The sequence below is a fragment of the Orussus abietinus genome, unplaced genomic scaffold (assembly GCF_000612105.2).
Source record: "Orussus abietinus isolate OABI.00-Male unplaced genomic scaffold, Oabi_2.0 scaffold6, whole genome shotgun sequence".
In the NCBI taxonomy this organism is placed as follows: Eukaryota; Metazoa; Arthropoda; class Insecta; order Hymenoptera; family Orussidae; genus Orussus; species Orussus abietinus.
In genome coordinates, this window is record NW_019396002.1 from 1,721,885 (window position 1) to 1,748,406 (window position 26,522).

The 26,522-nt window shown below is 47.0% G+C and overlaps 3 protein-coding genes across 9 annotated transcripts in view; all 3 read right to left on the bottom strand.

Moving 5' to 3' along the window:
* Nucleotides 1-984: 984 nt before the first annotated feature.
* Nucleotides 985-12,502, bottom strand: LOC105694215 (ATP-citrate synthase). 3 transcript variants are annotated; one of them, XM_012414673.2, is made up of 10 exons: nt 12,362-12,502; nt 5,221-5,772; nt 4,818-5,128; nt 4,409-4,727; nt 3,879-4,311; nt 3,433-3,758; nt 2,827-3,346; nt 2,420-2,725; nt 1,900-2,317; nt 985-1,789 (listed from the first exon to the last, which is right to left on the bottom strand). In XM_012414673.2, the coding sequence occupies exons 2-10, from the start codon at nt 5,757-5,759 to the stop codon at nt 1,695-1,697; spliced, it is 3,267 nt and encodes a 1,088-aa protein (XP_012270096.1). In that variant the 5' UTR covers nt 5,760-5,772; nt 12,362-12,502; the 3' UTR covers nt 985-1,694. The 3 variants fall into 3 exon arrangements, with proteins under 3 accessions (XP_012270096.1, XP_012270095.1, XP_012270097.1); XM_012414672.2 differs by lacking the exon at nt 12,362-12,502 and adding an exon at nt 9,633-9,763; XM_012414674.2 differs by lacking the exon at nt 12,362-12,502 and adding an exon at nt 9,301-9,593.
* A 461-nt stretch (nt 12,503-12,963) lies between these two features.
* Nucleotides 12,964-15,351, bottom strand: LOC105704452 (serine/threonine-protein kinase 16). The gene is made up of 6 exons (XM_012433668.2): nt 15,055-15,351; nt 14,688-14,922; nt 14,409-14,613; nt 14,183-14,337; nt 13,963-14,097; nt 12,964-13,871 (listed from the first exon to the last, which is right to left on the bottom strand). The coding sequence occupies exons 1-6, from the start codon at nt 15,162-15,164 to the stop codon at nt 13,755-13,757; spliced, it is 957 nt and encodes a 318-aa protein (XP_012289091.1). The 5' UTR covers nt 15,165-15,351; the 3' UTR covers nt 12,964-13,754.
* Nucleotides 15,352-17,139: 1,788 nt separating this feature from the next.
* The window catches only part of LOC105704519 (histone acetyltransferase KAT6A), a 32,209-nt gene continuing 22,826 nt past the window's right edge, over nt 17,140-26,522 (bottom strand). For all 5 annotated transcript variants that reach the window (XM_012433813.2, XM_012433809.2, XM_012433810.2 and 2 more), the window contains exons 5-6: nt 24,388-24,767; nt 17,140-23,934 (exon numbers count right to left, since the gene is read on the bottom strand). In XM_012433813.2, the coding sequence (XP_012289236.1) occupies nt 19,357-23,934; nt 24,388-24,767 (4,958 nt within the window). In that variant the 3' untranslated portion in view covers nt 17,140-19,356. The remainder of the gene's footprint in view (nt 23,935-24,387; nt 24,768-26,522) is intronic.

The window sequence follows — 26,522 nt, forward strand, 5'->3', positions numbered from 1 at the left end:
ATGTCGATGTACTTCTTCCTTTGGTCTATCGACATCCGCGTCCATATCTTACCGGCAATCCTGGCGAGCTCGGTAACTGGCTTCTTCGGCTTCTTCTTGCAGAGTCGCAGGAAGAACACGATGAAGGGGTTGGTGGCCCGTCTATGGTTGGTAAGCGCGGAGCTCTTGCCGGAAGCCCCTTCTGTGCTGCGCAACAACGGAAACTGCAAAGTACTCCTTTGTGCAATTGGCGCTCGTGCGGTCGACGAAGTCAGATGCGTACCAAACGAGTAATTAACACATTTTGTTTTGCGAAAAGGACGCGTTAATGGTCAAAGCATGGAAAGGTAGGCCCGGAGCTCGATTTTATATCTTTCACGAGATAATGAGGGTTCTCTTCTATATACACACACCTGACTTCGTGACGCGACTTAATCTAGCGGGACGCGGTCCCTCTTACCCGTCTAGCTTTTTCCGGTCCTTTTGCAGCGCGGAACCACCGCTACCCATCTCTTTCTCCTCTACCTGACCTTGCCGATGACTTCCGAACTCCCTGTCACCGATCACCGCATCACTTGACAATTTTACAAGCAGACAAAACGAACTATCTGTGACAAAGGGTTCCGGTGTCACGTTGACATCTTGCCGGAAGTCCTTCCGCTGTTTATTCGTCGATAAACAGCGGAAGATACCCGCGCTACACTCGACGCTGCTCGGTGCAATTTCTCAAGATCTTTCAAGATCTCCGCCACTTTTGTCAAAGAAAAAAGAAAAAAGAAAAAAAACTGTCCACGTTTCGCAACGTCGGCTAGAGGCATCGAAACGCGCAAAACTTTTTCACAGCAAATGGGATTCGCCGAGAGTTGAGAAACTAGACCATGGATACGATTAACGAAATAGGAAATCAATTAGAGTTCAATAGCTACAATTCTTGAAACTACTTAATAATCCGAGAATTTCGAATTTGTGTAAGAGAAAGCGAGCCGCACAGCGAACAACAAAGACTTAAAGGAGGAAACTCGGTTACTCTTCTTTATTTCTTCTTCTTTTTTTTTTTTTCCTTATATCGTTTCTTATTCTTTCTCAATAAACCCGAGCATTTACATCCGTTATTTATACGCATAATGAGAATACATTTAACAACCATTTTGACTTGACCTACGATTAACAAAATAATTTCGCGGACGACCAAGCTGGCAACGTTAATCCGAAAGAAACTTAGGCGATAATCGGTACATAAATATTATACACGTACTGCCCTACACGAGTGCAAATGATCCCCAGCTTTCAAAGGGCCCGCCTTGTGCAGCGTACGCGCATTGGATATTCTTAAATATAGCGCGATCGCCCCATCGCGATGAGGTTAGGTTGCGACCCGGTACGATTTGTGCTCCGCAAACGAGGCGCTCGGTGTAATTTATACCTATTTACAGGAAATTATTAAGGACTACGAGTCATGGTGGGGACGGGGGACGGCGCGCGAGGGACGCAGTCCTTTCCTCGCTTGTCCTCGGGGTGAGAAATGCAACGGCGTGGAATGTTTAACCGAGACCGGCGTAACCTCTTTAGAATCTCGGCCACGAGCTCCAGGGGTACAATAGCTCTGCATCTCCATTGGAGGACTCTTCTACCACTTGGCGCCACAACTACTTGCATTCGGTTTCTCCGATTAAGCAGTCGAAGTCATCCCCAGTGCTCGCCTACTGTCATCCAGTTCAACAGTTGTACTGCTCTGGAAGAACGTACGATATATCGTCCCAGGGGTGACGGTAGAGACCCTGCTTCAACCTCTTCTGATCCATATAATGACCTGAAAGAATATAAGCGGTGGATAAGTTGGATAAGTAGCATGATCTTATCGGTACTGCTAAAAATATAAAACTACATAGGAGGTGATTTCGAAACCAGAAGCTGACTCACCGATGAAGCCTATACTCCTGCCGAGTACAAAGAGACTGTTGATTGCACCGATCTCAATGTACTCCTGAGCCTCTTCCCTGGTGAAGCCTCCACTGTTTCTGAGCATGTCGACGAAGGCACACGCGATAACGCCGTCCACGTTCAGGATCAGATTAGGCTTCTTCCCAGTAGTGATCTTCTCGACCTCTAGAGCGTATTCGACTAGTGGTTTCGCTGGGAAATTCTCCAGGACGTATTCTTTGATCAGTTTGACCCTCATGTCTGGGTTGTTAATAGACTTGACTCGATGTCCGATGCCCATGATGAGTTCACCTTTCTTCCTGGTGTTGTTGACGAACTCCTGGGGGTGTAGACCGGCATCGTAGGCCTCGGAGAACATGCGTGCTGCTCCATCGAGTGCTCCGCCAAATCGGTCGCCCTAGACAGATAACAATATACGACTTAGAGATACCAAGGAAAAGAACAAGTTTGTATAGTACCACCAAAATGATTGGCTAAGAAGTAAAAAACTGTGACTTACGATGGTCAGTAAACCCGAGACTAAGGAGCTGACCAGATCCTTTCCAGCTCTTGCGCACACTATTGTATTATGGGCACCGGACACTGCTGGGCCGTGATCGGCCGTCAGCATCAGAGACATCTCCAGGAACTTACAATAAGTAGGTGGCAAACACCGTTGGAACCAAAGAAGGGACACCACGCCTCCGATGCCTAGGTTCGACTTCAGCACCTCGGTAACTGGCATACCAGCGTAGAGTAATTCTTGGCCACGCTCGTCGCATATCGACGTCATGAAGGAGGCTGGCTTACGGATTAATCCCAATTCCTGCAAAAGTTAAATAAGACATTGATTCATTGATAAAGACTCAATACATCTTGCCGAACACATCTAGAATATTTATTTATCATTTTATAGTTTACACATACACGAGCCCAGCTGTAGTCCATCGGAACGGTTGGTGGCGGGAGTTCCGGAGCAGGGACAATGGTACCATTCTTTACCAGTCCCTGGTAAACGGACTGGATGAGATCTCCAAGGCTGTCGAAGCTCTCTGGCACGTAAGCACCAGCTTCCTTCAGAGCAGCGTTCTTAGCGGATGCTGTTTCCAGATTACTCTGGGCTATGGAACCAGCGTGGCCAAACTGGACCTCCGAGGTAAACATACTGGCACAGGTTCCGATACACCATGCCACCAAGGGCTTCGTAATCTTCTTCGACTTCAAGGCCTCACAGACCTCGTACTCCTCCACGCCACCGACCTCACCCAAAAGAACGATCAGTTTGGCCTCCGGGTTATTCTGGTAGCGCATTATGTGATCCATGAAGGTCGTCCCAGGATAACGATCTCCACCGATGGCCACTCCTTCCAGGACTCCGTTTGAAGCCTTAGAAATTATGTTGTTAAGTTCGTTCGACATCCCTCCTGATCGGGACACGTAGGCGACGCTGGAATTAAAAGACATTATGCATTAATGACGTTGACTTTGAGTGACTCGAAGGTGTGGCATAGAACAGGTTTCTAGATGAAGTACCTTCCAGGACGATACAACTTGCTGTGAAGAATATTGTCCATCATGCCGCCGGTGTTGCCGATTTTAAAACACCCTGGTTTAACCCCACCGACTGTGGCCGGTCCGATGATGGTAACGTTCTTATGGTGGGCGAAAAGGATCAGCTTTCTTGTCATATTCTCGGGGATACCCTCGGCGATTATGGCTATGGTCCTGATTTGAGGGAATTGCAGGGTCTCGACGGTGCTCTCGTAGGCCGAGCGCAGGGAGGCGAACGTCACCATGACGTCTGCATCTGGGTGCTTCGCCATCGCGTCCTTCATTTGCTTGTAAACGGGAATCAGAACCTAGAAAATGAAATAACAGTACAACAGTATTATAAGAAAAAAAGTGCAGCTGTGTATTAAAACGATCAGAAGGTAGCGATGGAACAGTTTTGGTGGTTCGAAGCATGGAGAGGTACCCACCTCTTTGTGGCCCCAATAGAACTTCTGCTTATGGTCTCCGGTGAAGGGATAAACCATGGCTGCCACCGAAGGCTCTGTCCTTCGACAGACAAAATCGAAGTCCAGCATGCTCTGTACAGCTCTGGTCTGCATTCCCCAGATGATCGCTCTGGTCGTTTTGCCAAAGAGTTCGGAGCTCTGCCCAGCGTCAACTTCGTTGGTGTCGCACGCTCTGGTCTCCTTTTCTCTGGTTTCTCTTTTATCCTCAGAGGGAGCGGTAGTCCTCACATCTTGTCCAGAAGGCAAAAGAAAATTAGCCGTGGAGAACTCCTGGGCCTCCGGGTCAGGTATGGGTTTCTTTCCCAAAGCCATTGAACAGATCGCAGTCATGTGGGTCTCAGGACCGAAGACATGGACTGGGACACCGAGACGTCTGCCCACTTCACGAATTATGCTGAAATCAAATACGTCTCAATTTAATGTATGTTAACGAGATATTGACAAGTGAGTAATTTCCTCTAAAACTGTATGTCATTTCATAAGATACTAACCGGAGACCTTCCTGGTAATTAGGTCCTGCTCGTCTAACAAATATCTTGGCATCGTGCTCGACTAGTTTTGGCTGAAATTCCTGAAGTGCCTTAACGATACCCTTGAATGTCGATGCGACATTAGTAAAGTTTGCTATGCCACCTCCGATGATAAGGACTTTCCCATCGGGATGTTTCTCCTTAGTCATAAGACTCAGAATTGTTTTGGCATATTCATAGGTCTGCTGTTCGCTAGGTGCACCTGAGTACTCTCCGTAGTTAGCTAGTTCCGATGCACTTCCCAGGTCACAAATGGTATCGGAGTAGATGACCGATGCACCTATTGAAACAGAGTATACTTTATGTCTACTCAAACGTACAATAAGGAAATTAAATAAAAGCAATCTACTCATTTAGTTATAACTCTTACCACCACCAGCAACCATGGTCCAGATTCTGCCCTTCGGGTTGAGAATAGTCAGTTTTAAACTGGCCCCAGACTTGGCATCCAAATCGGCGATATACGCTTCTTCTGGATAAGCATCCCGTCCAAAGGGTGGAGGATAGTCGATATTACCCCAATCAGGCCTGCAGATGAAATCAGCAGTGGTGTCAAGCTTCGCTGCCAAGTCCAGCATGTAAATGCTATCATCGGTGACAACCAACGGATTGATCTCCAGGTAGGTAAAGTACAAATCAACGTACAGTTTGTACAACGCTTCGATGAATTCAGCTACCATTCTAAATTAAAGATAGCGAAAAGATTATTATACGCTAGAAAGTGTGAACCTTGTAGTCTACATCAACTATACTAGGTCTCCAAATAAACCCACTCTCTCTTCTCCTCAGGCACATTAGGCAGAAGTTTCTCTTCGATGACCTTCCGGTCTGGCAGAGTATTGGAGCCAACAGGAACGTCAAGCTTAAGAGCTTTTGCGTCGACGTCCCCTACATCGACTCCACCTTCATGATGGAAGAGGATAGTATCCGCCTTTCGGTGAGAATAAATGCAGACATAAGCCTCCTCGTCCTGCTGATGGGGCACGAAGGGCTCGACGATGAAGTTCTTCAGCTTGCCGGTGGCCTTGCTGACCTTCTGCTCCTTGTTCATGCGATCTGCAATCCATTTCTTAACGTCCTTCAGGTCGGCGTTTACGTGGATGAGACCAAGCTTGCCACGTCGTTTGATAAGCTGATCGGGCTTGACAACCAGTCGTTCGGTCAACAGCCATGGATTTTCCTCAACAGCCTCGGCCCAGTCGGTGTCGTCCTTTACGCTGACGAATCTGCACTTCGCAAGTCTAGTTCCCTTCTTCAGCTTCCTGACGATGAGGTCCTTGCCGGTCGCCTCGCGAATTGCCTTTGCCGACATGTCTCAGGTGTTCCTGGGGAGTAGGTTTCAACATTAGAACATAAAATTAAGCCGGAAATAGAAGGTGTTTCTCTCTTTTTTTTCAGTAATAAAACGCTTCTAGGTGCATAAAAATCGCCACAGCAGCGCCACTCGAGGCGAACAAAAGGGAAATGTTAGATCCAAGAAATCTCTCAAACGAAAATGCAAAACAGGCTTCCACTTTCATCAAAAATAAAATCCCGGCGTTCTTTTACAGTGACTTTTATTTCCTACTTTTCCCTTCTGGCGGAGAAATGTACGACGCGTGTACACATGGAACTGCGAGTCAATTTAATCGATTTAAGTCAATGTTGGACAGTTTAACCGAGCGTGTCGCTTCGAAAGGCCCGAGCAAGGAAGTTAGTGTGAACACTTTCACGTGCTTTCACCGGTCCCGGTATTTGCCCGTGAAAGTGTTCGTCAAACGACGGGAAGAAATCATTACAGTAAACGTCGGCATACCGATGGTAATTAACGTTTAATTCATTATTGGCGGACGTCTCGAGTACATGAAATGTGCTCGACCGGATCGCTGAGCGCATTTTCGCTACACCTCCTCCTATTTCTCTCAACCTTTAAGGCCGTATCGGCGCGCCCTCGTGATAAGCCAATTGTGTTTCTGCACTACATCCGGCCGCGAGTAATGACGCGCGAACATATTGAAAAAAAAAAAAGATACGGCAAAATAGTCGGAGAAAAATCGCAAGAAACGCTTGCATAAGAGATAACGACCACAACGAACGATAAGTTGTAGCAGCGCGTTAGACGAGCCGCTGGATACTTGAATAATTATGCGGACGTACTAATAGGTTTAGTGGAAAGAAAAAAAAAAAAATCGAGAGAAGTAGGTAACTCGGGCGAAGTTAATTAATACGAATTAATTATAAGAAAATATTTAGAATGGAGATCAGTTACGATCAGAAGTCGCTTCGCATCTCGCGCGTATCACATCGAGATATTTCTCCTCCTGGAGATTCAACAAACAAGTAAACGAATAAATCATTGAAATCACTCGAGGATTTCGTGAGGTAAGCCACGTTTAAATAGACCCGTGAAGATGTATGCGGGTAACCGGGTAAAATGTCTCGTCGCCATGTTTCCCTACGCAGAAAATTCACCCAATCGTCCTATACCGTGTTAATACGTTAATTCGCTTTTATGTGGGGCAATTGGCTTGGTCGTTTGGGGCACTTATGTATGGAATAATTAATCCACTTGTCCTTTCCGTTTAAGTATGGAGTAATGGAGGAATTAATTTTTCTTACGCCTGCATATGTGTATAAGTACCGATTGCATGGTCAATTAGCAACGGTGCGAGTTCGCCCCCCACCCCGGACGTGAATCCGCCGACCTTTGCTCGGTCGGTAAGAAGATCCCTGGAGCGCATCTTAAGGGCCGCAGAAATTGTTCTGCTTAACTGCGTTAAGCCAGTAGTTCTTAACCGGTATTCCACAAAGTCGGTCACATATTTTCCATATAGTTCATTGCATTACTGCACATTATGCATATTTATGTATACATTTTGTAACATATTCCTCCCTGGACAGGTTATCAATATTTCTTGGCATCTACCAAGAGATTGCAAGTAATGCAACACATTCCTTGCATAAAGTAAGCATAAGTGTAATGTTAAACGTAACGTCCAATACACAGATCCAAGAACGAACCTCGATAAGCAAAGAGAGGTAGAAGCTACGCGATAAGCGTGCAAATTAAAAGTTGACGATATGAATAGCCTACAATAAACAAGGCGCAGTCGCGCATACATAATATTTTGCATAACCAAAAATTCCAAGCTTGTGGAATTTGTCAACCGCATATGTATTTTACAATGGCGTTTTACATCCGGCAATTTGATTAGTTATTTGAAGATTTTTAAGGTCTCCACAAATACCTCGTGTAACGGCGACCTTTTAAACGTCTGTAAGAACTGACCAATCAAAAGAAAAAAAAAGAAAAAAAATTGAATATGGCGTCCAACATTCGGCAATTTCATTGATTCTTCCTGCTATGCTTGCCGTTATTAAGACACGAAATATCTAAGAAGACCTTAAGGCTATATCAAACTGGCATCTGCGGAGACAATCGTTTATAAGACACTCCTGCGAACTGGGTATACCGAATCGTTTGAAATTTGACCATGATTGTAATGAAATGTCAAAACATGATGTCAAGACCTTCCTCGGAGTTTCCATATTCACATGGGAAAAGTTTCAAACTATTCGGTACACCCAGTTCCGGGAGAAGTTTGATAAAGGAGACCCCTCAGACGCGACATTGACATCACTTTAACATCCATACTTTTGGAGTGACGCGCTTTAACCAAAAAGGTTTACCTCTTTAATAACTCTTACCATCCACGACAACATTTTTTGCACATCCTTGTCGTCACTTTTACGACCGCGGGGTGATTTTACTATTCCGCAAATGTTCCGTTGCTTCGAGAGAAGTTAAGGCATGACGCAATCGTTAATTAAAGAGAGGCTTCCTAGGTGCGTAAAATTAACCCACGTTCTTAAACCGACGGCGGGAGAAGAAGATTCTTCCAAAGTTCAGGTACGGTCGAGCTGGAAAAACTCGTCACCTGAACGAGGATTCGCAATCCCTTGGTATAAATACTTAATAACGAAGAAACGAGAGAGAGGAAAAAAAACAACAACGAAGTGCACGACGTTATTAAAGAAACTCGTTAAGTCGATCGAGACGAGTATCCATCCGTTTTTCGACGTACCAAAGGACGAAGGCTCGACACGGAAATGCCGAGAATCAACGCTGTCGGCTGAAAATCAATTTCCTTTCACTTTTGCGCGCACGTACACGCGGACAGTTAAGCATACATATGCAACGATTAATTTGTTCAAGGCACGCAATCACGCGAGACCGTTCCAGGGCACACCCCTCTCGCCGGACACGAACCCGTCAACCCCGGCCAGTCGATAAAAACGGGTCCGTCCCCACAAAGCATATAGAAATAGAGGATTTTGCTATAATGATACAACGGAGCCAAGATGTATGGTCTAGGACATGCCAATGGTACACTTCCAATACGTACCCAGGTTCGCTACCCAATCGATGGAAATACAGTGCCAAGCCACCAAGTTATAAAGGAGACGAAATAAAAGAAAACGTACAAACGCAAACGAAGGAAAAAAAAAAGAAACATTTCCATGAGAGCACACAATGTCTCTTCTGCATCATAATTGATATAGTCTATGTACTCATTCACGCATGACGAAAAGTAGACAAGGTGTACTACCCCGGAGATTTTTTTTTTCGCGGACCAATCACGGTGCACTTCCAAATTGCCATGTCTGATAACTGATAAAAAAATTTAGCGCCCGATACGAGGCAAATTCAAAAGGGATAAAATAAAATCACGTACAAATAATACAATTTCTCGTCAATCCGTTTCAGTTGTTCGTTCATTTGTCACGATACTTGTCAACAAGCCACATTGCAGTGCGACGAAGTTTTGGAAGACTCAGAACGAGTCGAAAATAAAATCTCTCTGGAAACGCACCTTGTCTCCCATGCGTCACGCGTTCAAGTGACCAGAGGAGGTTAAACAGAGATATCTCCCGTCTCTGAATGTTTCCCGAAGTGCGACTCTTTTCATCCAGGAAAATGTAAGCGACGAGGCGAATATCCAGCACCGCACGAGAAAACTTCACCTAGAGATATCTCTCCTCGTACATCTCCCATTCTCTCCCTTTGTTTTTTTTTTTTTAATATTCCACCCTTGCGGGGTAAGAACATCCGGAAAGCTTTAGAGAGAAGATGCGTCTCCGTCTAACCTCAAACACGACACTACGCGTCTCCTCCTTTTCTAAAAGCTCTGCATTCGCGACTCACCTCAAGAACCGGGTTCTTTCTCTCTCTCTTTCTCGCTCTAGGCGCGCGAACCGTGACGTAACGGCCAACTTCTCGGCGCGGGAGCTTGCGGCCGACTGAACTTTTCCAGTGACACCGGGCGAATATGTAACGCGCTCGCCGGTCTCTCGGCGGAGCACGTCCTTGCGGCGTGACGCCCCTCGCCGGTGCCGGAATATCGTACGATTCTATTTTTCTCGACCGGCCATTTCCCTCCTCTCTTTCTACCGGCCACGCGGTGCGCCCGACGAGGCGGTGGAAGAGCGAGCGCGCATGCGCACGCGGGCGAGGCGCTTCTAGGTACTCCGCGCGATCGAAGATCGCGGAAACCGATCGCCGACCGGTCGGCCGAGGTGGAACCACGTGTCGATGAGGTCGCGCGATACCAACCGACCCGTTCTCCTTATCGTCCATGGCGCGACGCTCTTTCAGTTTTCCACTTTCAGTCCCAATCCGCGTTCCCAATTGATTCAGAATTTCACCCCTTCGTCTTCCCCGGCATAAATTGATATACTTTTCAAGGGATCCTCTTTGCGTTATCGACTCGGCTTGCGTGTCATTCAATGAGGCCTTATGGCCATTGTGATCTGTGGGAAACGTGAGTCTCATGAATAAACTGCGTTAAATGTGACAACATTTGCTTAAACAAAGTATCTAACATAGCGAAACTGTGGGTCAAAAGGTACTTCACCCAAGGCCGAAAAACGAAACAACAGTAACATATTAAGGTCTATACAGAAATGAAAGTCAAAAAACGCTATAATACTCGCTAACAATACTGCAAAACCCTAGCTTAAAGGGGAACCAACCCAAAGGCAAAAAAGAAAGAAGGAGGCCTTATCCGAGTCTCATTCGGTCCCGATAATCTCTTCGGCTCTCTCTCTCTCTCTCTTTAATCTCAGCCGCAGTCTGTAGCAAGAGCGTTATCCCCTTAATTGGGAGCCAGATCGTGAGAGAAGCGTGACACCACAGGCCATCGACATCCCCTCCTCCTGTAGATAGGTCCGTCCGTATTATTCTATAATTGCAGCTCCCCCTTCCGCTGCCCCTCGCGAGAGCCCCAATGGAATTTTTGTCCAACTCGGGGAATCTCGACCGATTAAGCCCGCTCGCTCTCTCCGCGTTATCATCGCGTGTCGCGCGTCAGGCGAGGCGCGTGACACGCAAGAATCAGCTGTGCAACCTCTATCTCGCGATCCCCGTATTCTACCCGGAGCTACGTGGGACGATACTTGAGAATTTCTCGCGACAGTTTCCCCACTTTGGGATGAGTTAAATTGCCCCGAGTAATTTCCACGCCGCTGCCTTCTCGTGAATGAGGAGGTCGGTCGCGAGGCGGGTCGGGCGTTTCCCCTCTAGGTGTGACTGTGAATCGGGACTTTAGGTAGAGCTTCTAGAGAAACGCGCGCCGGCTAATGCCACGGCCCCGGGTGCGCCCAAAGGTCACGGCTACTCGTGCGATACGAGCGCTATCGTCGCACGTCGAGCACGTGGACTTAAAGAGCGGTCACGTGCTGCTCTCGAGAAGAATTACCCGCGGTCTTGCCGCGCCCTCCTAAGGGCCCGCCCTTCGACCATGAACCCAATTATCCCACCTAGACCCTCCACTCGATACGATAAAATGGAAGCCACTGCCTGGAGAGAAATGGAACCGAAAGCGGTTGCGTACCCCGTTCGCAAGGAATGACAACGCGTCTTAGAGGTCATTAGAAATTCTAATGGCTCGAACCTCATGCTAAGCGTGAAATCTTTTTCCACCTGTACTCTGCCCTTTCCTGACCAGTGACGTTTTCTAACCTCCCCTCCATGAGTGGAATCTACGTACGTAATTCCATCATCTTATTCGCTTGTTCCTAAGGTTCTAATTCGCACTTTGAATTTCGCATTACCGAACGAGTCGGGTAACGCGCGCCATCTGTGAGCGAGTGGCGAAGCTGGACAGGGTAGGTCAGTAAGAGATTCGTAGTTGGTTCTGACGAAGGATGCGATATTGAACATGACTCGTTTCTCAAAATATCGTATATTGTTTCATTGTCACGACTGCGAACGAGAGTAACTTACGTAGTAAGGTGCAAAAGGTCTCCTACTTCATTTCTTGACATAAATAACGATTGCAATTCTTCGCAAAAATTGAATCAGTCTCCCATCCATCGGCTGTCATTTACTACGTCTAACTCTTGGCTTGCTGAGCAAGAATAGAATTTGGAATTAAAGGTTAAGATACTGAATAATTATTCAATGCTCTACAATGTTTTAAAGCTAATTCTTCAAATAGGAAAAGCATAGAGGAAAAAAGCACAACGTGAAAGGTTTGCGTTGGTTTACTCCGAAATCAACTTCAATGGAAATTGACGTTAACTGAGATTCTGTTAGTTCTGAAAGCCATTTTTAAAATCTACTCTACTGTATAGTTACAACCGTGCGAAAATCACATTAATCTTGAAGACTTGTCGGCGCTTTGCCGCAGGCTACAGCAAATAGAGGTTATGTCCACCTCAGTTGATCCCAGAATGTATTAAATAAGTATCACTAGCATTGCCTACGCGCATTTCGGGCCCCACATATGCTTATAAAGAGATTTATAACCTCAAAATGTACACATTTAATGGGCCTTCGGGTTTTTTAACGATTTTTATAATCGAGATTAGCGGCCATAGTGAGATAGGTAGCAGTGGCGTCCGGTTGTAACAGTAAAAAGAGATGTTACTCACAAAGGTCTCGACTGGAACCTGTCAAATGAGATAAGGAACCGCCGGTCCGGGGAACTGTGGAGAACTCGGAACGACTCGGGCCAACTCGAGGGTGCATCTGCTCGAAGCGCTTTCCCACAAAAACTGTTAACTCTCGGAAACTGTTCTTACTGGCTCTAGCGCATCCTCTCTTCGTCCCTCTCGCCATGTCCGAGCTCAGGCTAGCCAACGCGTCGATGACAAAGTAAGACGTCATCTTACCTGGTTCCGCGTCTCACCGGCGCCAATTGAATGAATTGTCCACGAGGCCGTCGTTAGGGTATCGGAGAAAACGCCGGAAAATTTTCTTGTCCGTTGGAAGAAGGTTTCGGGACGCTCTTCGTACTTTCTGCGGTCTAGGAGGAGTGCAGAGCCGCCATTTTGAAGTTGCCAAGATGGCCGCCCTGCGCGCAACGCCAGTGACGCCCGAAGATGCACGATGACGTCCGATGACGCGCGATGACGTTGCCGATCATTTCTTGTCGATTCTATGCTGTGTCTTTGCATTTTATGATTATTTCCTTTGAATAAATAATTCAGCGACGTTGCATGGCCTTTAATGTTCATTAATATTACAAAGAATGTTTACATGTTTGCTAATGTCAGTGATTTTTAATAGTATTCGTTTAGTTTTTGAAATTCATTATGCTTTGTTAATATTCTTGGCTTTGTATCTTGTTTGTGACGGCTTGTAATTTCTGATTAGTGTACAGAATATTTATAAGACAGGATTCAGTGTATGACACTGCTTTAAGAGGTTCCAAATAATTTCTTAAAGGGTTTAACTATTAAAGAAAAGACAGGAATGAAACATCCATTTCATTGTGTAATAAAATAACTTTTTGTATTTACACCATTGTGTACTGATTGTACATTGTTCAATGTAGCGTATGTATCATATGGCCTACATTTGGACATACCTCACACAGTCTTAAGAAATACACCGTTAGACGGTGTAAGTATTGGTTCTTCAAAAGTAGATTTATTTTACATTCGATGATTCTACGTATAGTCTCTTAGAGTAAAAGTTCCTTAATCCCCTTTAAATAAATAAATGTTTAATTTATAAAAAATTAAGAGTAATTTATTCTGTGATCAATATTTGATGCATCTGCGATACACTGGAAGTTTACCACCATTAACCCTATTAATTATTAATCTGACTCTCAGTACGTACAATAAGATTCATTCATTGTGAAACATTAAAAATATTGCATCGATCAACAAGCTTCATTAATATAATTGCCTTCTCTGTTAGTTTTGCTGGCTATTTGTAATACTCGATCTTTTAAGAGTTATGATTATCTGATGGAAAACATCAGACTTCGTACAGTGCAAGTATTTTCAATCTCTTGATTATTGCTTGGACCTTAATTCATACTTTGCCTTCCAATTTGGCAATTGCACTGTGAATACTTTCAATTACGCTGTAAATATATGGTCGTTCCATTGGGTTGACTTTCAACATGGACAAGATCAAATCCTGCATATCCTGGTAACAATAATACAATGAAGAAAAGTGTTATTTGAAAAGAAACTATTTTATCCAACTTTTTGAAAAGTATTTTTCTAAAACATTATACCTCATCATAAGGTGCATCTTCAGGAAATGTTACATTTGCACTCATAACTGCTAATGCAACACTATCACCCCTTTCGTAAACCGTATCAAAAGGTGATTTAAAGTAACATAGGGCATACAGAATGCAACCCAATGACTGAAAATTGATAACAATAAATATCCAAACATGATTAATGTGAGCATTTAATTTAATGATTGATGCGATTTAGGGTCAGGCTTACCCAAATGTCTGTTCTTTCATCGACAATACAATAGCTCTCCACATTGAATAATTCTGGTGCACGGTAAGGCATGGAACACCTTTCTGCAGCTAAGTCTTGTAACGATTGCGCAGCATGTGCACTGGAAATTTTAACCCGAGCCTGAGTTACAGAACCTGAAATATTAGAATATTTTCGAAGCACATGCTAAATATACTGATGACTGTCATATGATTAGTGAAAATACCTAGATCCATAATAACGGGTGTCATTCCTTCTCCAAGCAAAATGTTGGCAGTCTTTAAGTCTCGATGTGCGAGAGGCTCTGGTTTCGATTCATGGAAAGCTTTAACACCTTCGCATATGTGAAGGAAAATATTTAAAACGTCATGTGGGTTTAAGTACATATGAGTCTTAGCTCGCCTTTCCAATTCAGCTGCCAGTGTACCTTTCTATCCATTAAAAAATATGTTCCATGAATATTTTGCAATTAATAATAAACCAATGACTAAGAATACAACGTTACCCTAAAATAAGGTAGGACAAGCAGCACTTCGCTAGTTGCATTGACAATTGGATCGGCGGTTCCTTTATGCGTGGAATCTATACATTCAATAACATTAGGATGCTTTACGATCAAATGATATTCAGCTTCCTTAACTGCTAATCTTTGGTCCTCTGGTCCATGGCAGACTATTTTTTTAATCGCATACTTTTCATGCGTGACAGCATCCTCTACGAGAGATACAGTACTGAATCCCCTATAAACCAATAAATAATTCTAAAGTATTTTTGCCTTCCTCTAAATGTGCAATTTCTTATAAAGTACATTCTGTCTTTCAAACTAAATTATAAATACGGGATATTAGATGAAATATGGAAAAAAGACCAACCCTTCTCCTAGGTGTTCGCGAACGGTATATTTCCTGTTGTTAACGATTATCGTTTCCTTAGTGCAGATGCATCCCATTTTTAATATCAGGCTTAGACCCAAGCTGTTCATCTTTCAGTTTTCATAATAACAAGTATAAATGCAAAAATGAGATCGAGGGAACTTGAATCTATGAATCAAGATAAATACCACTAATCCGTTGACAACGAATAATAAAACTAGATTTAAAATTGAATTAAGATAGAGCAAAGTGAGGTTGGGACAGAAATAATTTCAGATTAAACGAATGAGGTTATTTCCTCCAGCTACCACGGCGTTTATTACGTATATTCAGCAGAGATGAGTTGGGAGATTGCTCACGGGCAGGATCGTGTGATCGCACCCTGTGCTGCCCTCTGGTTTTGTACATTAGCTTTCACCGTTTTTTGCCCCCAAGGGCGGCGCTCGAAAAACGATCGATAACGCTCAAAAACGCTCGAAAACGCTCCATAACGCTCCAAAAGACTCTAAAAATGCTCGAAGACACTAAAAACACTCGAAAAACGCTCGGTAACCCTAAGAAACCGTCTAAAAACGCTCGAAACCGCTCTGAAAATGATCGAAAAACGCTCGATAACACTAGATGACGCTCGAAAACGTTCGAAAACGTTCAAAAATGCTCTAGAAACGCTTGAAAACGCTCCATAACACTAGTAGGAAAATGTAAAAATCATACGCGAAATGACTCGACTTAATCCGAGTTTATTCGCCGAATTACGTATTCGCTATATGAAAAAACGAGATCACTAGCACCTTCGGTTTAGTAATATTCAAGTAAAGGTACATACCTGACATTGAACGGGTTTAACAATGAAAGGGTTGAAATCTTCATAGTTAGCAGAGGGTGAGGACTATACTTCCGTTGCGTTTTACACTTAGCATAAACACGTTCCTTGTTACCGAACACGTTGAAACATTACCTACTAATCCCGGCACTCCTCTTCTTTCTTTATATACTATCTATAACTTCTTTTGTACATCATGCAAGGATTAAAATAGGATTTGGTGCAACCTGTACCTCCCAACGTGGAATCCAGAGTCGCCGCAACCAACGGAATAGAACTTTCGTTTCGATTTTCGTTTTATTTGTTAGTAGTTTTTTTTTATGTCTATGTACAATAAATATTGATGTATTTTTACACTATACTTTTCAAAGACCTTCCTTATCACTTAGGAGAGTTATTCTAATAATTAGCGATTCGTCGTCGCTCCGTCTTTCGGTTCCCTACTTTTCACACTTTCTCTCTTTCATTCTCTCCCTTCCTCTCTTGCGCTGTTGTTTGAAAAAAGTTTTTTTTTACTCGAGAACGCGTACCATAAATATATTTATTTCACGGCCATTACGGGGGGCGTCGGTGAGCCTTGGGAAGGAAATTGCTGGAAGGAAACGAGGCTCCATCTACGGTGCTGTCGAGCGCACGAGAGCGCCATTTTCGAAACGGCGGAAAGTTAGGTGATATCTATTTTTCTTTCTCTTTCTCTCTCCCCCTCTCTCTCTCTCTCTCTCTCTCACTTTCTCTTTCTCTCACTCTCTCTCTCTCTCTCTCTCGATACAAAAAATAATTTCAACGCACTGCTCGCCGCGCGCACCGCGCAAAGGCCTATTCTTTTATATTATACAATCGCAACCCTCCTCGGAGAATCTCTATTACTTTAATGTGTCCGTGTATGTGCCCTCTCGCGGAATCTAAGGTAATAAAACGTGTTACAATACGATAGCGAATAGCGAGCGAGTTTTGCTGTGAGCGAGTGCAGGTGAATGTTCCTTTCGGGCGTCTTCGTGAGATACGAGTAAATTATAATCGCGGGTATCTGCCGTGAATCAGCTATGATGATAATAATCATTAATATAATAATAATAGTAATAGTAATAATAATAATAATAATAATAGCGGTACGTTGTTTATGATACAGTAAAGTACAGTGTGCCCCGAGAAAAACGTAAACAAGAACGTTCAACAATCGATAATATCAAACAGAATATTACTTTTATAAGTATTTATATAAATATTATATGATACAGAAAACGTAACACTGCTCGGGGGGGGGGAGGGGGGATCACGGGGTCGGGTTGGGGGAATGCCCTACGAAAAATACGTATTCGCTTATTACCGAACGGGTATGCGGGGTGCATACACCTTCGGGATATTCCCGGGGGAAACGGCTACCTTTTGACTCGTGGCCGAGTCTTCAAGGTAGAGGGTGTGTGTCTATCTCTCGCTCTTAATTAAATGCACAAGTTGAGAACCCATGCCTTGAGGAGCCATCTTCGTGGAGGATAGGCTCCCGGTTGTACCCTTAAGATTTGCTCGCAGCGAGCCGGTACTTCGTTCGGTTGCGCTCGGTTTGGAAACAAAAAGAAATTCGATCAAGAGTCGGTCACCCTCGTCGAACGCAAATACAAAGGAACTTAATTCGTCTCGTTACATCATATGCGTTCTATGCACGGGTCTATGAAGAAACGGATGGAGGAGCATAACGTGAGATTTTAGATGAGGGGACTACGGCGGCCATCTTACGTTGCTACGAAACAGACGAAATCTCACATTTGTGAACAGCGCCGACTTTTTGAGGTACAATACAACAGGTGTCAAAAGGTGTAAGATAGTAAAGAGTAGTGGATATTGTTTTAAGGAACATAAACATTGCGAATGTCGGTAAAGGTCTCTACACATGTGTCGCATAACGGTGCCGATAAGCGGAGCTTTGAAAATAGACAAACGTTAGGCGCCATTTTGAACTGCGTAAGAGGTTGAAAGTACCTATACACTTTAAATTTTTACGATTGTGCAAACCGTTATGCAAGTAAGACAGTGTTTTTCTTCATTGTAAATTATTTCAAAACAACAGCTCCGCAGTCTACACCTATACAGTCAAAGTCTTTCATCCGTTTTTCATAGATCCACGGTTGCATGTCACCCTAGTTTGAATTTCACAAAAATGGACAGTTGTACAAAATACCACAATCCATTTTCCCTATCTTAATCAGAAGATCCCACGATACTCCTACTTCCAGGTCACCATATTCAATCTCATTCAACGAAATAACCGAAGTTTAAGTTCACAACCATCGAAAGTGCAAAGTGAAGATGGGATAACCTCGAGCGCAGGCATGCGCGAAGACGTAACATTGAAAACGAGCCAAACGCGCGCTCGTGCTTGCCTACATGCATTATACATGATTCATTCTTTGCATTTGCAATTGAGTTTGCGTTCAACGAGGAAGATGTGTCTTTAACGGCGGAGACGGTCGGTCAAATACTGGAGAGTTGGAGTACACTAAAGAGAAGACTATTCGAATCGGCAAGTCTATGGGAGCGGGTCGCTCTCGGAACATGTGTCGGAAGCTAAGTGTCAAGGAAGTTCTCTCTTTGTCTCTTGATAGTCGACGAAGCACGCCGAACAAAGGCTCGACTCGATCTTTGGAGGGCATTACCGACGGATCGGTAACATTAGCGCCGCTCAGAACGAACGCGTGTACTATTCGTGGAAGTGCCCTGAAGTTGTCGAATAAGAGCCCGTTCACATATTCAATGCAACACGCGCATCACAACAATGCCATTGCATTGTCTAACCCGCGTTCGAAAACGCGCCATGTAAACGGGCCCTAAGACGTGCAGACCGAGAAGCGCAACGCGTCAACAACGGCGCAATTTATTAAGTTGTTCAACAATCGTTATTAAATCGGCAACTTCATGTTGAACAACCTAATACACTCTGACTGAGGTACCATCGTTCTCTCTATCAAGTATCCGCAAGCTCGTCCGGAGCTTAATATAAGTTTATGTAACACAATTTACATTTCATTATTTTCACAATTGATTAGATTCGGATAGAACGTGCACCTCGACTACGCCAATGTCTCCCCCGGCACTCTTAACTCGACAACTTCAAAGGACAATGTTTGCATGGCACGAATGCCCGTAGTCTGCGATTCTCTGAAGGAATCGCAAGTCCGACGTAAGGGCGAAGCACTGGTCACTATCCTTTCCATGGAATAGTGCCGACGAGCTCGAAGTCGTAAACCCCGTTACTTCCAATCCGTCGCGAAATTCTATCCGACGAGGGTCGAAAACTTCGTCCACCCACTTTTCATCACAAACCCACAAGCTTGCGACGCATCGCGGGTTACAGTGGTGCCACCACAAAACCCGAGTGCATTCAACCACCACACCGAGTCGTATCTTCCCTAAAAAGCGCTTTACAAAACGCCACTCGTAGGCGTCTCTGTCTTTTTCAGCCGACAATGCGGTTCCTCGTAATACTAACGAGGCCTCATGGTGCTGTTGAGCGGCTGCATAAGTCCGCCATTGATGTATCCGTGATAAGTCGTATAAACCGCGGCAGGATTCTGCTGATGCGGATCCTGGGAGTAGGGAGCGGGCACGTTGACCACGCCGACCGGTAGTTGGCTAGCCTGGTTCATGAAGCCGCCAAGTTGGGCTGCCTGGTTCATATACCCAGTCGCGGGTTGGGCGACACGGTATCCATATGGGGTTGCGGTCATCAGGTTGGTATTCAGCGCCACGTTGGGGCTAACCCTACTAGCGGCGCTCTGCATCTGTGGGCAGGAGCCTCCAGGGTCGAGGGTTTGCCTATAAAGACTCTCGCTGGCATAGGGCTGGGCGAGCGACGCCATGTTGGCATTAGCGGAGGACCTTGAAGCGGATCTACTCGGCGGTCCCGGGGTGCCGGGGGGCACGGTGTTCACGTTGTAATAGTTTTTGGCATACCCCAGGGGCATCTGTGGCGGAGTCGGTAGCTGCCTCGAGGTCTGCGGCGGGGTCATGGTGTGTGGAATGGGCGGAGGAGGGGTCAGGTTCATCGCCGGGGGTGGAGTAGGCGGGATCATGTCTATTCCGTTCGTCATCTGCTGGAGCTTCGCCAGGCTGCACGAATTGGTGGGCTGGTGGTTCCCAGAACCGGACAAAGATGGCGCAGCGGAGTGCGAGTGCGGCGGCATGGCGCTGGTCTGGATGTAGAAGTTGGTAGCAGTGGTGCAGGGCGTTGGCGCCCCCGACCTGCTCCCTCGGTGCTGGATGACATAGGTGTTCTGGGTGGGGAAGGCCTGAGAGGCGACGGTCATGTAGTTCCCCTGGGAGATGACCGCCATGTTGTGCGAATGAGCCGCGTGCGAGTGGGAATGTGGATGAGGAACGGGGGGGACGGTCATAGAAGAAGATTGCTGATACTGGGGAGGGAGATGAGTTCCGTGGGAACCATGACCGGCGTGGGTGGTGCTGGGATGCTGGGAGCTTTGGGTGTGCGGCGTGGGTGGAGTCCCACGATGCGACCTGCTGCTCTGTTGGGTGGATCTGGAGCGATGGGTGGTCTGAGAGCCGCTGGCCCTCTTGCTCCCAGTATGCGATTGTGACTGCTGCTGCTGCTGCTGCTGCTGCTGTTGCTGCTGATGACTGGATTGTTGCTGCTGCTGGTGGCCCGACTGCTGCTGGGCCTGCTGGGAGGCGTTATGGCCGACGTTCTGGTTCTGTTGCTGGACAGCCAAAGACAACTGCATGGGCTGCGGAGTGTGCGACTGCGGCATGGGCTGCGGTGTGTGCGATTGCGGCATTGGCTGGGGGCTCTGGGTCGGGATGCTCTGGGGAGTGTGCGACTGCGACATCGGCTGGGGAGTATGGCTCTGCGGCATGGGTTGCGGCGTGTGCGACTGCGGTAACGGCTGAGGACTCTGCGTGGGCACGCTCTGCGGCGTATGGGATTGAGGGGTCCTCGGCTGCTGCAGACTCTGTGGAGTGTGTGGCTGGTGCATCGGATGAATGCCCACGTGGGCGGTGGAAGCCTGCTGGGGCATCGAGCAATCCGAGTACTGCACCTGTTGGGGAACGTTCACCGCAACTCCGCCCGAGGCCACACTCATCTGCATAGACGCGGACATGGAGACAGCAACCGACGTCGGCATGGAAGGTAAGGCGCTGGGAGGCCTCTCGACGCTGTTCTGAGACGCCAGGTCGCTCGCTATCGAGGTTGGCGACTCCAGGCCCAGTTGGCTCACGTCCAGGTCGCACTGGGCATAGTGCAGCGAGTGCACGGAATTGGTCGTCGAGTCCGGGGTGTACACTCCCATCGAAGGTAGATCTGGCTGAGAAGGAGGGGTCCTTTTCACTGAGCCCGGATTCTCCAGGTGCGGGGTCGTCTTTCCACTTTCGGGAGAGTGTTGCTTCTCTTCAGGCTGCGCGTGCAGCTGCACGTGGTCCTGATGTTCGGTTATCAGGATTCCAGGTTTCTCCTGAGGAGTTGGGGGCTGCACCTCAGGGGGAGAGGTTACGATGGTAGGTGTTTCTTTCTTCTCGCACGGTGACGGCAAGGAGATCTCGATCTTGGGCTGGATCAGGACTTCCCGGGAGTCCTTCGGTCTCTCCTTACGTTTTTCCTCGGCTGCCTGTTCGGCCTCCAGAGGATAAATCTGCTCTGGCTTTTCTAGGTCCTTTTGTTTATCCCTGTCCAAAGGGACCTCTGGAACTGACGTTAATGTTTCCAGCTCCTTTGCTGGCGTTTCGGTCGTTTCAGACTTCTCTTGAAATTCGGGGGGAACGTTCTCCTGCACCTGCTCCTCGGGTTCTGCCTTCTTGGTACCAGGGTTCTCCGACTCCTTCGCAGCTTCCTTTTCAGGCACAGCGTCCGATTCTTCCTTCTTCTCCTTCGGACTCGAAGAACCGACAGCCTGTTGAGTGGATTTAGGCCTAGGAGCTGGTACCTCCTCTTCCCCTTCGTCTTCGTCACCACCTTCATATTCTCCTGGACTCGCGGTGGGTGCTTCACTGGTTACTTGGACGACTTGGACCGATTCACCATTTGGTGCCTGGACTGCCGGAGTCTCGTTACTTTCCTCTTTAGTCTTTTCAGGGTCGTTCTTCGTGGGCGGGGATGCCTCGGCTGCCTTCTCGGCAGGCTTGGCATTGGTTTCGTCAGTCGTTGAGGATAAAATAGGAGGTGGGACCACCGGGCTCTCTTCTCTGTCTTTGGACGGTGACTCGGGCTTCAACTCTGGCATCTTCAAGGTCTCGGTTACCGGAGCTTTCGCCCTGCTTCGCCTAGAAACAGGCGTGCTCTTCGTCTCCTTCACCTCCTCCTTGCCATTGCACAGGTTCTCCTCGATGAGTTTGGATTCCTTGGCTTGTTTCGCCTGCAGGTACTTGGTTTGCCGATTGGTAACCTTGAGCAGTATGTCGTCCAATTTGCTCTGCTTCTTAGCAGGCTTCTGGATGCTCGCAGATGCAGCAGGTGGCGCCTCGGTCGGAGGACTCTTCGGGGTCTCCATCGGGTCCTCTTTCTCCTTAGATTTTTCTTTCTTTTCCTCCTTTTCCTTGACTTTCTCCTTTACCTTTTCCTTATCCTTAGCCTTTTCCCTTTCCTTCTCCTTAGCCTTTTCCTTTTCTTTCTCCCTCTCCCGCTCCTTATCCCTTTCTCTCTCTTTTTCCCTTTCCTTCTCCCTCAACGACTCCCGCGTACGCTTTCTGCCGCTCTCGACCTTCTCTTCCTTTTCTTCAATTTCAGTCTTTTCGGAATGTTTTCGTTTCCTGGGAGGCGTCGGGGTCGGCAGGTCAAGGACCTTTGGCGTCCTGATTCTCCTCCTCGAGGACAGCAAAGGAATGACCGTCTTCGGGGTACTCGTCAAGGCCGCCTTCGGGGTCGGACCCTGACAACTCCTCGCGCTTCTGGAAGCACCGGAAGTGGTCTTGACCCCAACCTCCACTTCCTCCTTCTCATTCTCCGTGTCGGCAACGTCTCCGGTCTCCTTTGCCGCATCCTTTCCACTCTTTTCAGCATCCTTGTTACCCTTTTCCGCGTCCTTTCCACCCTTCTCCCTATCCCTGCCGCTTTTATCGGCATCCTTCCCGTTCTTCTTTTCTTCATCCTTAGCAGCTTTCTCGGAATCCTTGCCGCTCTTTTCAGCCTCCTTACCATTTTTCTCGGTAGCATCTCGATTACCCCTCTCTTGGTCCTTCGACCTCTCGCTGCTCCTACTGGATTTCTCGGTATCCCTGGTTTCCCTCTTGTTCTCCACAATCCTCTGTGGAGTCCTCAGCTTCAGGGGCGAGCTTTTCCTTTGACCCAGTCTCCTGCCTCTGGGCTTCTTCTTTATCTTCACCCTCTGGATCTTCTCCACCACCGCGACGGGCTTAGGGTCGATCATTGGGGACGTGTCGGACCCGGTTTCACCACCTTCTTCAGGGCTCTGGTATGGATTCGGAATCTGTGTCAGCAGCGGTATCCACCTCAGGCACTCCGGGTCCAGCTTGATCCTGGTGCTCTTCTCCAGCCTCGCCATGTGTGCGTCCACTTTCGTCCAGTCTACGACCACGGCTACCTTTGGGGTCCCATCACCCTGCGTTCCCACGGTCCTGACGAAGCCCAACAATTGCAACGCAGTGCCTATGTCGTGCGCCGACACCCCCGTCTCCTTCGTTATGTCCTCCAGCTTGATCTCCTTGATGTCGCGGTGCCCGTGGAAGTACTCCAAGACGACGCTCTTCCAGAAGGAGTGGTATGAAACTCTACCAAGATCGGAAAGCGGCTTCTCCGGGGTGCCCGGGATCCCCTCGACCTTGGATAGTAGGTAGCTGAACTCGATCAGGAACCTCCCGTACCCCTGCCTCTGATACTGAGGCAAAGTCATGATGCAGGAGACGTTGTACCTTTGGGCCGGACAATGCTTCTCTTTGCTGAAATACCCGATCAAGTGGCAGCCGTACTTGTCGTTCTTCGTCACTGCGTAGAAGAGGAACGGTTCTACGTCGTAGTACAGGGTCTTGTGGTCGAGGAAGAGCTTCGCCAGGAGACACAGGTTCTGACAATAGATCTTGTTCACGTTACCGTCGATCTGCAAGAACATCCTTGGGTTAACGGCATGGTCTATTCTGGCGACCCAGTAATGGCATTTTAAACGCATTTGTCAAGATATCTTACGACACAAAACCGGCTATTTAACGCCTTCGTTATCTCTCGAGTTAATGTCGTTCAGGAGCTGTATATTTACAACTATGTACAAAAATATTAAGAAAAGCCCCTTGAAACAAACCGGCCAACTCTTTTAAAGATACAGAGAATTTTCAGTGTCATCCGATAAGGTCGTGAGACATCTAATAAAAGTAAAAAAAAAAGAGTTAAAGGCCACGGTTTGATCGCAAGATTCTATTAAAAACTGTTAACAGTCGGTCGCGAGAAATCTCGTGAAAAAAAAAACTTAAAAAAAAACAGCATTGGACACCTCGCCCTAAGTGACAAAAGGATGAATACATCGTATAGATAGTTACCTCCGAAACTGAAAACTCACCTCGAAGACGGACAACCCGTTGCATCGGTAAATCTCGGTGGCTGGAGGATGGCGCCATTGACACTTGTCCATGTGCCTGTCGAGGACGGCCCGACTTTTCGTGTACTTGAGGCAGAACTCGCAGAAGAAAAGCTTGGGGAGCCTCGCGTACTCCTGGGGGAACGGGCTCGAGTACCAGGTGTCGACCTCGTAGCGGCCAAAGACGATGGCCGCGGGGTTTCTCGTTCCGGCTCCGGGTCCGCTGCCACCAGGACTCACCGAGAGGACGCCCTCGTCGGCGTCGACGGTGAGCCGGTTGGCCCGGTCTCTCGCCTCTCGGAAGAGGTCCACGTCCTTCTGGGTAACTCCCGGGGGTAACGTTTGAGGCACCATGGGTTCGTCTGAAAAAGAGCGGCACGTCGTTTTCCAAGGGGGTCCGTCCTCGCCCATCCTTATACACTTATTAGCATCTCGCTTAAAGCGCTCGCTACTCCTACGGAGGAGTTCGCGTCCCCTTATCACCTATTACATCGACTGCGGTAGATGCGAACCACAAGCGAGATTCATATTACACGTGTATTCGGAATAACCACAGAGTCGACTGGAATGACCTTTGACAAAATCTAACTAAGCTTGATAGGAACTCCCGCGGGTGGGTTCGCCATCCGTCCGCAGTCTATGACCTCATGGTCCATGGTTTAAATCTAAAAATATATATATATATCGCAGCCAGCTAACCAGCAAATGAAACCCACGGCGACGACGTCTGGGGTGAAAACTCATGTCTCGCGACCGTGTAGCTCGCTACGTTACCGAATGACACGTGGAGGCGATGTGCGATATATTGTGGTATCGAAAGCTTCCGCTTTCGGCGGCGTTTCCACTCAGTTTGCATTTTGTGGTTCGCCCAGCGAAAGAGGGAAGCTTTCGATTCGGGTGGTGCGGGTTACGGGTGACCGGGTATTCCGGGTCGAAAGAGTAGTGCCGCCATCTTGGGAAAGCGACCGAAATGCGAGAAATGCTCATCAATGGCGGCTGTTAATTAATGGTGGGCGGAAAAGCGAAGCTTCGGGGTCGCGGGATGTGTTGGCAAAGTGTCAGGGTGGCGGTTGGCGTTGATTGCGAGGTAATAATTGCGAGTGAAGCCTGCAATAGTCATGATCACGGTTATCAGTGCCTGACAACGTCTCCGACATGGAAACTTCAAACGTGAGATCGCTCAACGGGATTCCCGTTTCCCGGAGCTGCGCTTCTTCTCGATCGTGGGCGCAATCGAGAGTCCGTTAGAAAAGAAAAAAAAAGAAAGAAAAGGAAAGAAGAGAAATGGCGTTGATACGAGGCAAGCCAAAGGTTTCCGTGGTTGCGGTCAAAACTGGAACGCGGCCTTGAGGTTTTAGTCACCCTTCGTTGCGACTGGTACCAAGAGTCGCTCGAACGGTGGATTAATAGTAACTTTTACCCCATGAAAGCTTAATGGCCTCGAGCGACGCCAGGCGTCGCCGCATGCAACTATTTACAGTCTAACCTAAACATGATACACTGATTAAGATGTGCTACAGCTATGTAGTAGGACGATAACATGCAGTTGAACGCAAAAATTATTATTTCGGCGCAAGATAAGTGGAGATTTTATTATGTTATGTAACGTCGTGGATTAATCCTAAACGATTAACATACCCAAGATAACAATCCGCGAGCCTAAACATCCGCGTTGCCTCCACTTATCTAAACCAGCGACATTTGTTAATTCCACCCAACTCTATGCAAACTGGAATCCGAGTCAATGTATTTACAATTTAAAAAACGGTTCTACTATAATTTATTCTGGACGTTAATTTCGTCCTTGATTCAAAATATATCAAAACCATTACGCCGCACTCGTTATACTCTGTAATTCTCATTCCAGTTTGCTCTAAGAATGGGTTGGCTAAGCCACTCCGAAGGAACCAGATAGACCCGCGTTTCGGGGCGCCGCCGCCAGAGGCGCGACCGGCGCGTCGCGCTCGCCCGACGCCCATTGGTCGGCGCTGCCGGTTCCATCGGAAAGAGGTTACGGTCATACATACACACAAATACCACACCACACCGCCAACACATCCACGGTGGTGAGAGCGAGGATTAGATTAGAGGGAGTCTTTGCGATGGGGTGCATCATC

Coding starts and splice junctions, on each gene's coding strand:
- LOC105694215 (XM_012414673.2), bottom strand. CDS start 5,759: ATGTCGGCAAAGGCAATTCGCGAGGCGACCGGCAAGGACCTCATCGTC. Junction 4,728..4,817: donor GACCATGGTTGCTGGTGGTG/GTAAGAGTTATA, acceptor CTGTTTCAATAG/GTGCATCGGTCATCTACTCC. Junction 3,347..3,432: donor AAGTTGTATCGTCCTGGAAG/GTACTTCATCTA, acceptor TTTTAATTCCAG/CGTCGCCTACGTGTCCCGAT.
- LOC105704452 (XM_012433668.2), bottom strand. CDS start 15,164: ATGAACAGCTTGGGTCTAAGCCTGATATTAAAAATGGGATGCATCTGC. Junction 14,923..15,054: donor CGCGAACACCTAGGAGAAGG/GTTGGTCTTTTT, acceptor ATTGGTTTATAG/GGGATTCAGTACTGTATCTC. Junction 13,872..13,962: donor AAGATGCACCTTATGATGAG/GTATAATGTTTT, acceptor TATTGTTACCAG/GATATGCAGGATTTGATCTT.